Source organism: Nematolebias whitei, chromosome 8, assembly GCF_014905685.2.
Source record: "Nematolebias whitei isolate Nwh7 chromosome 8, NemWhi1, whole genome shotgun sequence".
Classification (NCBI taxonomy): Eukaryota; Metazoa; Chordata; class Actinopteri; order Cyprinodontiformes; family Rivulidae; genus Nematolebias; species Nematolebias whitei.
In genome coordinates, this window is record NC_056505.1 from 16,620,318 (window position 1) to 16,633,008 (window position 12,691).

General features: G+C 37.1%; 1 protein-coding gene across 1 annotated transcript in view; it reads right to left on the reverse strand.

The window, feature by feature from the left end:
* Positions 1-12,691, reverse strand: part of grid2 (glutamate receptor, ionotropic, delta 2) — a 724,936-nt gene that overhangs the window by 129,639 nt on the left and 582,606 nt on the right. Inside the window, exons 10-11 of the mRNA XM_037680996.1 lie at positions 12,173-12,370; positions 6,192-6,504 (exon numbers count right to left, since the gene is read on the reverse strand). Coding sequence (XP_037536924.1) covers positions 6,192-6,504; positions 12,173-12,370 — 511 coding nt within the window. The remainder of the gene's footprint in view (positions 1-6,191; positions 6,505-12,172; positions 12,371-12,691) is intronic.

The window sequence follows — 12,691 nt, forward strand, 5'->3', positions numbered from 1 at the left end:
AGACACAAACAGACACAAACAGACAGAGGGAAACCAGGAATCCCACAAACATGCCTACTTTAGTCCCAATATGTGTTTTATGATCAGCTATTGAAAGCTTGACAAAGATGTCTTGAGTTAAGTCCTGACTTATGGACTAAAAATAATTCCAGGTGACTTTTAGAGGCAGTAACGGTGCATACACTTAACCTTGCAAGATGTTTCATGCTCCCTTAATTTTTAGAGGAGGTATTTCTGGCAGCTACACCAGACAAGAACCATCTGTGGCTAAACTGTAGCTATAATCATATGACCCCCAAACACTAAAACACAGAACATACAGACTGCAGGGGGCACATCCAGTAGATGCCAACAGACTGTTTCAAAACCATGGATGCAAAAAAATAAATAAAGTATATATAATTTTTAGTAGTTTGAGAAACTAGTATACATGATGTGATAACCCCTTTAAATATATATATAAAAAAAATAAAAAAGCTCATAAGGTGTGAGTGAATCATTTAGATGTTGTTTCATACTGGTATTTACATTATAAAATATATTTATCCCAGTTATATATAGAATCATTTTGCATTATAAATGCTGACCCTCCCAAAATAAAATGTATTAATTCTGAGCAATTGTTCTTACAATGAACCTTCGGGCGGCTGTGGCTGAGTGGTTAGAGCAGTCGTCCTCCAACAGGAGAGTTGGGGGTTTGATTCCACCAACAGTCACATGTTGAAGTATCCTTGGACAAGACACTGAACTCCTCATTGCCTTTGATGTGTGCCCCATCAGTGTATGAATGTGATAAACACTGATTAATCTTTGTATAGAAACAGTAGAGTGCTGTATGAATGGGTAAAGAAGGACACAGATTGTAGTGTAAAGTGCTTTAAGTACCTTGATCAGATAAAAAGGTAATGTATAAGTACAGTTCATTTACCATTTACCTTCTGAGTCTGTAAAGATGTTTTAAAGCCACAACCTAAGGCCAAGACAAAATGAGTAAAGACTAAATAATTTATTCAATGACATTTCTGATTTTTTTATTTGAATTTTTGGAGCTTTTTCTTTTTTTTTTTTCACACTGAGCAAAGTGGCGGAGGGTAAATACAAAACGTTTTCTCCAACTTTTGTAATAAGTTTAACTTTGGCACCCCGCTTCAAATGTTACCAGCCATTAAATGGCCGTTATTAGTTGTTATCATCCCCAGAGGTTGCGTTCAGATTGTCTCTCCTGTACCTCCTAGTAGGTTTAAAGGTACATTCTTATCACTGATAATAGGGTCAGGGAAATAAGTTAAGGGTCAGTGCTCAGGGTCAGGTGTAAGGTTAGGTTTAGGAAAAGGGTTAAATAAAGCTAACAAGAAAAACCTGGTTTTAGATGCGGGCTGCATATTATCAGCGATAAGAACGTACCTTTAAACCTACTAGGAGGGCCAGTCTGAGGGCAACCTATGTGGATGATAATAAATAATAACGACCATTTAATGGGCTGATAACATTCAAACCCACCGACTTTGGCTAAGTAATAAACCCAAAGATGCATTTATTTATTTATTTGCAGATAGCATTTATGTACTGATGTCAGAAGATTTTTTTTGGGATCAGGTGGCTGAACATTCTTTTTCTTGTACCTACCATTCAATTAATACACAAATAAACAAACAAATAAAATGGATAAATATTCACATTCAAAATGACCAAGAATCTACACTACAGTACTATTCTACAGTAAACTAAATATAAAACCCCTAAAAAATTGTCATTTTAAAACTTCTACTTGTCATAAAAGTAACGCAATGCTTTGTATAGTTATCTAATTTGTTAGTACTTGTTGAATGTTCTTGATGTATTACTGCCAGCTGAGCTTTATTGTAAGGTCATTGTGGTTTTATTTTTTGTATTCTGAATGTATTTTGAGCTAAACAGAGGTTAACGGTAATTATAAGTAAAATTATTAGGACTTTCACCTGTCAACTAACAAACATTTAATTGTGAACTTTTAGATAAGCTAAAACTAACTCAGATCAAGTATTTTAACTTTTATAATCACATTGCATATTTCCAAAATATTGTTATACATCATTTTTTATTCAGTTGTTAAACGTTGAAGACTGATTTCTTTTCTATTAGACTTTTACACAATAGATTTAGCATTAAACTGTCATATGGCCCCTGGCTTTAAATACAGAGGAACATCCTGCTGTTGGTGTTTAATGAGTGCAACATCTCACTTTTTTTTTTTTTTTTGTCAAATTAATTGTGATGTTTGAATGCAACACACAAGTTTTGCTTCTTTTTTTTTTTTTTCCATAATATGAGTCCCCGCGACCGAAAAAGGAAGAAGCAGGTAAAGATAATGGATGGATGGAATCTGTTTTGCTCCAATTATTGTTTGTGACATTTCACTGCAGATACTCTGAACCTTGTGTACTGGTGAAAATAATCAATACATTTCACTGTAATCTAAGTAAATGGCTAGCATCACACTTAATAAGAAAACAATCATACTGAATGGATTATAAGACAGCAACAACAAAAAAAAAAAATCCAGTACAAGATGTTCATATGAAGAAAACAATAAAATATCTTAATTGAATTATTCAAAATTTGAAATAATACCTTTATATCTGACTCTAAATTGTCCCTAGGTGTGAGTGAGAGAGTGAATGGTTGTTTGTCTCTTTGTGTCCCTGTGATGGACTTGTGACCTGTCCAGGGTGTACCCCACCCCTCGCACAGTGATTGCCGGACATGGGCACCGGTGACCCCCGTGACCCAAAATGGAAGAAGCGGGTAAATGATAATGGATGGATGGATCTTTATATTTTATTATTTTTGCTTGCTTTTTGATCAGCTGCTGAGTGGAACAAAGAAATGATCACTTACAGTTTTTTTTTTTTCAATATTCCCTTTTTGTCTTCTTTGGTTTGCTCTAGTGTACTTGTTATTTTAGTACATTTATAACTGTTATTCATAATACTGTTTTAATTCAAGACACAAAATGAACAACATGAGTGCATACGTGTTGTAAATAAAGTCAGGAACTAGCAATAGCTTTAAGAACCAAACATGTCACTTTACTTTGATGTACAAAATATTAGTAAGCATTTTCAACCTGATCAACACGTAATTTGATCATTTTTCTGTCAAGCTTTGTCAGGTGCCATCCAACAGCAAAGCACAAACCCACTCCTGAAGAATTAGATCCTGTCTCCCCTGCTCCTTTTCCTCTGTCTAATGATGCCATGACTAAAATGTTAATTACAGCTTAAAAGAGAGATGATTGTGAATATAAAATAGCAATTAACATGTATCATAGTCACCATCATTACCACCATTATCTGCAGTAAAAGACGGAACGTTATTTACCAAATAGCGAAATGCTCATCATTTGCTTATTCAGAGCACAAAATGTTTCAGAGGCAATATTGGAAATGAAATCATTCCTTCTTAAATTTGCATAATTAATGTAGCCTAAAAAATAACTATTGCAAGGCCCAGAGCATGAAAACAAACACCGTGCACATTGGAAATCAGCGCACACAATCCCAGGAATAAGGAACTGAATGTATCTAAGGTTATTTTACTGGAGAGATTTAAATCCTTGATAATTTGCATGCAGCACAAGTTTAAAAACAAACACGCGTACACCGTGTCCATTCCTCCAGTGCATGCACTGAAATCTTCTTTCCATGGCTCAATAACTTCCCTGATGACATTTAAAGCCCCCTTTTTTAAATTGTCATCTCCATACGTGAGTACAGTCTGACAGATTCTGGTCATATTCCCCAGATGAGGCCATTATCTTCCTTTCAATCTATGCTGAACAAAATGTCTCCTCCATTTTGTCCTAATCTGACGATTGTGTTAAAATGAAAAAGGTCAGTTCACAACTAAAACACCCACAGGACACATATTTGACTTTGGATTAATAAAGCAATTATAGTTCCTTTTCTATAATGGTTCCATTATCTCCTTTTTACGCATGAAGTGGAACCTGCAAATTAATTGTCTAACCGGACTATGAAGCACATTGTACCAGGTACATCTGACTGAAATATACTATCATAACAGGCAGTTATTAAAGTGTTTCAAGTGTGGTGGGAAAGTTTTAAACAATTATTTTTATACCTGTTGAAGATGGCTCTTGAATAGCTTCAGTTTGGAAAAAAAAAAAAAAAAAGTTTAATCAGAGTGATAAGCTGATGACCATTTTGAGCTGAGCCAAGACCAAAGTGCATTGCTGCAGTTTAAAATAGATTCAATATGAAAGAAGATAATAATAATAATGATAATAAATAAAAGCCAAAAGATTCATGCAGAAACTATTTTCTAAAACTGTGCAATAGCATCAACCTATGGGTATCTGCGGACACAGATGGCAGCAGCAAGGTTTCTGATGCAGCCAGGGGCATTTCAGGCAGGACTATTATCCTATTTTTTTTGCCAGAATTACACTTTAATGTGGAATCGATGGTGGGGTCCAGGTTTAAAAAATATTGTTCACGTCACTATGAAATTCTTGGAACTGAAGTTGAGGACAGCAACAATCACTTTGTTCTTGGCTCCATTCCGGTGAGCTCTAAACTCGTCAGTCTGGTCTAAATTTAACTATTTCTCCTAACTGAGGTTGTTGACAGAGCTATCTACAACAATGATACAATATTAATTGTTTCTAGCTACTGCACAGAACTTAAAAAGATCTGAACTATGCTTTTAAACCCATAAACAAAAGATAAAAAAAAAAAAACGAGTGCTGTGATTGACTTTATTAATATAATAATTCTTCTGACAGACGGCACAACACGGTAGAACTACCACCTCTCAGCAAAAAAGTTGTTGGATTGATTCCCAGCCAGGGGCCTTTCTGGGTGGAGTTTGCATGTTCTCTCCACAAATATGTGGGTTTTCTCCAGGTACTCCGGTTTCCTCCCACAGACCAAAGACATGAATGTTAGGCCAGGGCTTAATTTGAGCCAGATCCTACCAGAACAGGATCTGGGAACACTCTTATTTTGACAGGGTGTATTCCGGTAACTGTTTGCTTGGATCCGGTAACTCTCAGCTTACTAATAATAAAGTTATGAACAAATGACTGCCTTGAACAAATAAAACTTATATTGGATATGTAAACTGAACATAATTACACAAACAATCATTCTAAACACAACAGCATACGAACTGCCTCTTCAAGTAGCATTTCCACGTCTACACTTAAAAAAAATCTCCACCACTAAATTTTTTATTAACCTTTATTTAACCAGGCAAATCCCATTGAGACCACAGATCTTTTTTGCAAGGGAGGCCTGGGCCTGAAAACAGCCTAACATGCATGTTTTTACACTGTGGGAAGAAACCGGCGCACCCGGAGAAAACCCACGCAATCAAGAGAAGAACATGCAAACTCCACACAGAAAGACCCCAGGTCCAACCGGAGATTGAACCCTGGACCTTCTTGCTGTGAGGCAACAGTACTAACCACTGAGCCGTCATGCTAAACGAGTGATGGGGTGAGTGCCGAGCTAATCAGGCAGTCATATGCAGGCATGAGCTCACAACCGCAGGGTGGCGCCAGGAGGTTCACATGGGAGTTTGACAACAACAAGCAGGAACAGAGTCAGACTTACTTGACGATTCTGTCAAGTAACGGGGGAGGAGGGGGGATGCTTGACCGAAGTGGAGTGTTCACAAATGTAGGTAAACATATGCTGATGCATGTTCAATAATACAGGAAGAAAAGTCTTAAACAGTTAAGTCAGGTCCTCTGGCTGGGTTCAAAGTAGATAAACGTAGATGTTTAACAACCCATTAAAATACACCAAAATGCAGGAAATGGCATGGACCCCCCCACCACCCTGCCCACTATTTGCGTTCCGGCATCGGTCAGTTTACAAATTAAGCCCTGCGTTAGTCTGGTAACTCTAAATTGTCCCTAGGTGTGAGTGAGAGAGTGAATGGTTGTCTCTTTTGTCTCCATGTGTCCCTGTGATCAATTTGAAACCTTTCCAGGGCATACCCCGCTCACACAGCGACTGCTGGATATGGGTAGCAGTGACCGTTGTGACTCGAAAAGGAAGAAGCAGGTAAAGATAATGGATGGATGGAATTCTTGTGACAAATTAAAAATAAAAAAAATCCTGAACTTGTATTCATTCACTTTAAACAACTGAAGTTGAAACAAAAAGCATGTCTCTACTTACCTTGTTGTACAAAGGAGCCATAGACAAACCACATGGAATTGTAAAGTGTGGTTGAAGACACAGAGTTCATGGGCAGCCGCGGTGGGTTGAGCCAGTTGAGCAGGTACACCAGGATGCCCACGAGGAGCACGGTGCCTGCGATGCACGCCCACAGCGACAGGTCAAAGGGTGCCAGGCAGGCAAACATGTCCACTGTGCGCTCGGCCTTGCGCAGCAGAACACCCACAGAATAATCCATGTAGCGTGTGGTGAAGTCCACAACGCTCTCTCGCTCAGGCGTGATGGTCAGAGCAGAAAGCCCCACATCGGCTCGCTGCAAGAGATGGAGGCAAAGAGAGAAGTCTGAGACTTGTATTTAAAAGACATGCTTCTGGAAGCATCGGTTCTTTAAAACAAATGCTTCAAATATAGAACAGATTTGAAGACTAATTGTTTTTACTTTAAGACATCTATATTTTAGACGTGAACTAAATTATAAAGAATCAATCGTATGTTTAGACATGGATCCTTAGTTATTTTAATTAAAAAAATATATTATTTTAATTTTAAAACTATTGAAAAATTATTAAGAATAAGCATAATATATAGCGTAGGTCAAGCTGGAAATTAGGAATAAACTAAAGTGTGAAAATTCCCAATATGCGCATCATGTTTCTGTAATCTACTGTAATTTCTTCCCTGTAAACTCACATTAAGCCAACATGAGATTAGTAATCTTTTTGACGTCAGAACTTTGAATCATTTATTCATGAAATGTTTTAGCCTTTTATGGATGAAATAAAATGATACAGATCTATGCCAAAATTTGAATCAACCCCCCACCATGACATTAATGAATAGTGGTGTGGTATATTTGCAGAACAGAAGTAGGCTGTGCTCATTTCTTCAGCATTTCATGCATCCACGATCTACATTCTCAAATACAGCCGGTCGATGGCTGACATATTTTTGGCATAGATGAAAAAAGGCATATTTTTTGTCTCCGATATCAGAAGTTTTATTTTTTATTTTCCAATAACAGAAGCAGGTGCCAGTATGTATGCATTTGGTAGAGTAAATAAGGAATTATGTGTAAAAGTTTTTTACGGTACACTTTTTCAGATTAATAAAAATTATATAACAACAATGAATTAAGAATGAATTTACTTTTTCTTAAACTAATATTCTGTTAATCCAATGAGCTTTGTTTTATTGGACATTTGACAGTGAGCCAATGTTAAGTTATGAAATTTACCGTCATAACAGATCATTATCTTCTTGTTCCATGTTAGGATTAATTTGTGAGAAACATCTGTATGTTAAACTTTTAGACCTTTTATCAATTCGGCCCCTTTTTTGTTCTTTACATTGTATTTAGACGGGTAGATGCTTCTAGATATCACACTTCTGGAAACCTTTTTATATTCCAATCACATTCAAGCTTACATGAAACAATCTTCTCTGCAGGGACAAAAGTCTGCTCATTTGCACATTTAGAAATTATTACTTATAGTACATTTGAGAAGAAACCCTTCAGGAGGTCTGTTGGTTGATCATCAGAATCTAAAAAGGTCTGTGTGTGTTTATGAGCGCACGTGAACCGGAGGGAGTGCTGACACATGTGGTCTGTGATCATGCAAGCTTACAAAGAACACTCTGAATAATAATTATCTAGGATAATTGAGTTTTTGGAAAGATAAACACTGTTGCTGACTGATGGGGAAAACACAATTACTTGTATGTTGAATTTATTTATATCCTCCTGAGCTTGTCTGTGTGCACATAAATATGCATGGTGCTCTGAGCATTTCTCTATCATTTTAAGAGTGTTTGCTTATGTTTTGATGGGAAAGAAGCATTCAAAGTCAGAAGAAGAAGAGCACAGTCATATAATTGATAACGCTGACATAAAGTGAACAGATAAGGATGAGGAATAAGGAAAAACACATCAACAAAGTGTAGTATGTGTTTTTAACCTAAACAGAGCCATGTAAACCCTGAAAGAAATGGTAATTATAGGCCAGCTTTGTATTTAATCTATAATAATATGCTAGAATTTTGGTGTTGTACTACATTATTATCCTCAAATAGGTTCCAGGAAAGATGTGTGTCAGTTTTATGTAAAATACTTAAACTTATGGCAAAATATTGAGCTATCAGTGTACTGGTTGTTCTACTTTCTGTTCACAGGATTACTTAAACGTTAAAGAAAAACACAAAAGTTTGTGCTCAATAATCCAAGTATAAGGTCCAACAATGTTCAGTCAGGTCATCTGGATGGTTTCTTTTCTTTTTGTTGTTGCTGAGATGTTTCATACTTCATCCAAAGGACTTCCTCAAGCTGAGAAGCCACCAAACTAACTAATTCCCACGAACAGCATACTCCATAGTAGGAAAAAAAACAAACAAAAAAACAGTTCGCTGGTGTTAAGATGGCCTCTGGGTCCTGCCCTCTCCTCTGGCCCTCCCTATCCTCCGGGGCATGCCCTCTTCCTCGTCAACTCCTCTGAGACAGTCATGCCAAAGAGGTTCAAAACGAGGAAGAAGGCGGGCCACGGAGGCCATCTTAGCACCAGCAAACTGTTATGTTTCCCCCCACTATGGGGTACAGTAGTCCCACGTTTATTGTGGGAGATACATACCCTGAAGACCCGTGATATGTGAAAAACCGCGACGTAGGAATAGTAGTACAAGTATTAGTTTATTTTATTATTTATATAGATATATATTAAGTTGTTTTAAACCCTTCCCACACTCTTGCAATATTCTAAACAATGCTTCTAAACTCCAAACGCTCTAAAAGAGCACAGAATGTCATGATTTCAGCTCCTCCTCCTCTGCCCTTTGCCACCTGCAAGCACTCTTGACCACGCCCACTTCTCTGCTGTGCATGGTGAACAGCTGATCAGCTGCAGCAGGAAGTTTATCCTGCAGTATGGGCTGCACAAATGTAAAGCAGGTGCTACATAATTTAAACTAAGTTATTTTAAATAAAAACTCTATGCCAATTGTGTGGCTCATCCATCAATCAGACAATTGTGTGTCATGTACAATCTTATTTTGAAAAAACGCGATAGAGCGAGTCCGCGATAAACGAACCGTGATGTAGCAAGGGATTACTGTATACTGTTTGTGGGAATCAGTTTTGTTTGGTGGCTTCTCGGATTGAGGAAGTCCTTGTGATGAAGGATGAAATGTCTCACCTAAAAAAGAAACTGTCCAGATGACCTGACTGAACATTGGTGGGTTAAAGAAACAAACTTCAAATTAGAGGTTGTCAACATTTAATTTGGCATCATTTTAAGTGTAGCCATAGTCGTAGTAACTATCATATGTGAAGGGGACATGTCCCCCCCACATTAAAAAAAACGTTCATTTGGACCCCCCCCCCCCCCCACTTTTACTATAAAACATTAGTTCAAGCGCAGTTTCTCTTTCTTCGTGAACAAATCCATTCCACTTGATTAATAGGAGAATTCTCAAGCCACTAAAACTCCACTCCAGGTTTTCCTGGTTACCTCCAACTCTAAACAGCAGCCTGCTGCCTGCACTGTTTCTGTACGTCTCCTCCTGCCTCGGCAGAAAACGTGCACAGGTGGAGGAGATGGAGACACCTCGTGTTGCTCGCTCGCCAGTTTCAAAATGTCTTTAAAACCCACAGCTGAATTTACACAAACTTGGTGAGAAACATGCTTTAAATGTGTGGAATTAAAGGAAATCTAGGTGAAATGCTGCTGTTTTTTACACTAGCGTACAATTTTATTATGCGTGCGAGCACACACGCGCACACACGCGCACACACACCTACACACATCAGTGTGTCCCCCCCATATTACAGATGCTTCTGACGCCCTTAGGTGTAGCCCTAAAATAAATTTGTCAAACAAAATGTAGATTTTTAAATTGTTATGTCAAAATTGAAGAGTGCAACAACGAGACAAAGTTTATGGATTCTGCAACGTGATGTGTGTGTTTCTGTGGATTTAATGATTCTGAGTTAGGTTTTGTTAAGATCTTTTTGACTTCGTTGCTTTGGTTTTATTTTTATGTATCTATGCTACGAACTTGGTCAGGTCTCCATGGAACAGATGTTGTATCTCAATTAAATCTATGCTATGAATATATATATTTTTATAGATCAATCTTCTGCACTCTTGTTGGATTGTCTAAGTCTCTTCCTTGTTTTGTGTCGTTTTCCGCTCCCTGCTCAAAGAAAGTCTATGTTCCTTATTGCACACCCTAAGTGAAACCCATAGCATTTATATTTGTTTATTTTTAATATGATTGTTCCTTTTTTGTTTTTGACAATTAATGTTAAAATGTATGCCATCACTTACGATTTTTTGTTTGTTTGTTTTTAGTTGCTGTTTGCCATTGCTTTCACCCTTTTTTTTTTTTTTTTTTAACCATGATTAAGTCTGAAAAAAATGTTTGTGACTGCTTCAGGTATTTGGGGTATTTTTGTTTTCTCACAGTCAAAAGTTAGCATATTTTTAAAATAATATTTCTAAATAGATAGTCATAAATTAACATGTTGTAATAGTTGTGTAAATTCAACATTTAAAATGACCAACTTTATTTTACAGTGACCATGGTTTTAAATTAAAATTATTTAAATTATTCCAACAAGGACAGCTTTGGAGTAACAAAGCTAAAAGTGTGTTTAAAAAAGTTGTGTTGATAAACGATTTAACATTTGCCTAAATCAATTTAATAGCCTCTCAAGTGGCATTTTAATTTTTGTGGAGTCCACACAAATTTTATTTTACATCATTTTTTTCCTGAAAGAGTTCAAGTGTCTCCATTTGTTATGGATCAAACACTAGAAGAGTCTTGAGATTAGAAAATTATTCAAAAGCTGCTGTGTCTTCAACAATACGCAAAATCACACAATCTTTGATATCAGCTCTCGTCTCTTCCACTTCATGACCTCATGCTCCATTTCTGAATTAGTGTCAGGATGTTACACTCTTAATTAAAGGTAGTTTTCTTATTACAACCTTTACTCTTGATTTTAAATGAGTTATAGAAGGAATGTAATTATGACCATAGGTGTCGCAACCATTTTATGTGAAGGGGACAAGTCCCCCCCCCCACCCACATAAAAAAAACTTTAATAAGGTCGTCCTCCCCCCCCCCCCACTACTATTAAACACATTTGTTCCGGCGCAGTTTCTATTTCTTCGTGAACAAATCCATTCCACTTGATTAATAGGAGAATACTCAAGCTACTAAAACTCCACTCCAGGTTTTCCTGGTTACCTCCAACTCGCTCGCCAGTTTAGCGAGCTTAGTGCGCAGTGGTTGACCAGGGGGTTGATCATAAACATATATTCATGTTAGGAGGATGCTTGAGAGGAGTGCTACGTCTGTTGCATCTTAGCTTAGCAGTAACTGTGACGCTGTAAGACGCTGCAGGTGTAAGAGACGTTGTGTGTTGAGGTGCATTAAAGTTGAAATGTCTTTAAAACCCCACACTTTATTGTCCTCAAGCTTCATGAGAAACATTTAGATGAGTGTTGAACACAAGTAAAAAAAGTCCAGTTTTTTATTTCTCTATAAAGACAAATGGTACCGATCTGACGCTCTGTATTAAAGTTAAAATGTCTTTAAAATCCACAAATTAATTTACACAAAATTGGTGAGAAACATGCTTTAAATGTGTGGAATTAAAGGAAATCTAGGTGAAATGCTGCTTTTTCGTTCACTAGTGAACACCTTTTTTTACGTGTGCACACGTGCACGCGCGCACACACGCACGCTCACACACACCTACACACATCATTGTGTCCCTCCAACATTACGGATGCTTCTGACGCCCTTGATTATGACTGAAATCAAAGTTGTTTTTTTAAGTAGTCTATGGTCAAGACTTGTGTCCTCCTGAACAAATTATCCTGGTAAAACTGGTGTAATTTGTATGTAAAAACAGATTAAACTATTGAATAATGTTCTCTAGAAATTTTCCTACTTATAATCAAATGTATTTACTTTATCCTCACCTTAAAAACTAATTCTCCCATGAGTCCATTCCAGTGTCCATCGGGCTGCAAGCTGCCATATTTGTGGTCTGGAGCCACATAGATCTCATATTTAAAGCCCAGGTAGTTGGAGAGAGCGTCCAGGACATCGATGGAAAAGCCTTGATACTTCTTTGGTTTCCCCAACACATTCTCTGACACCATTACAAACGGCTCCTCCTGGAAGGCAACAAATCAATCAGTGTCAGCAAAAAAAAGCCCAAAAAACAAACAAACAACAACCAAAAAAAACAATCAACACACTAATCATTTCAATAATAAATCTATACACTACAACAAGGATTCAATTTAATGGTTGAACACATTTGTGCAACAGCAGTTTTATGTGCAAAACAGAGAAACACCCAAAGATTTAATGTAAGAGACAAATCTCTGAGAACAAAACAGACAGTTGTGTTTTATCTTTAGCCAAACTTCTAAATTTATTAGTTGATTTATAGCAAAACCATTGGTCCAAACTCAAAAACACCCTTTTGTTTT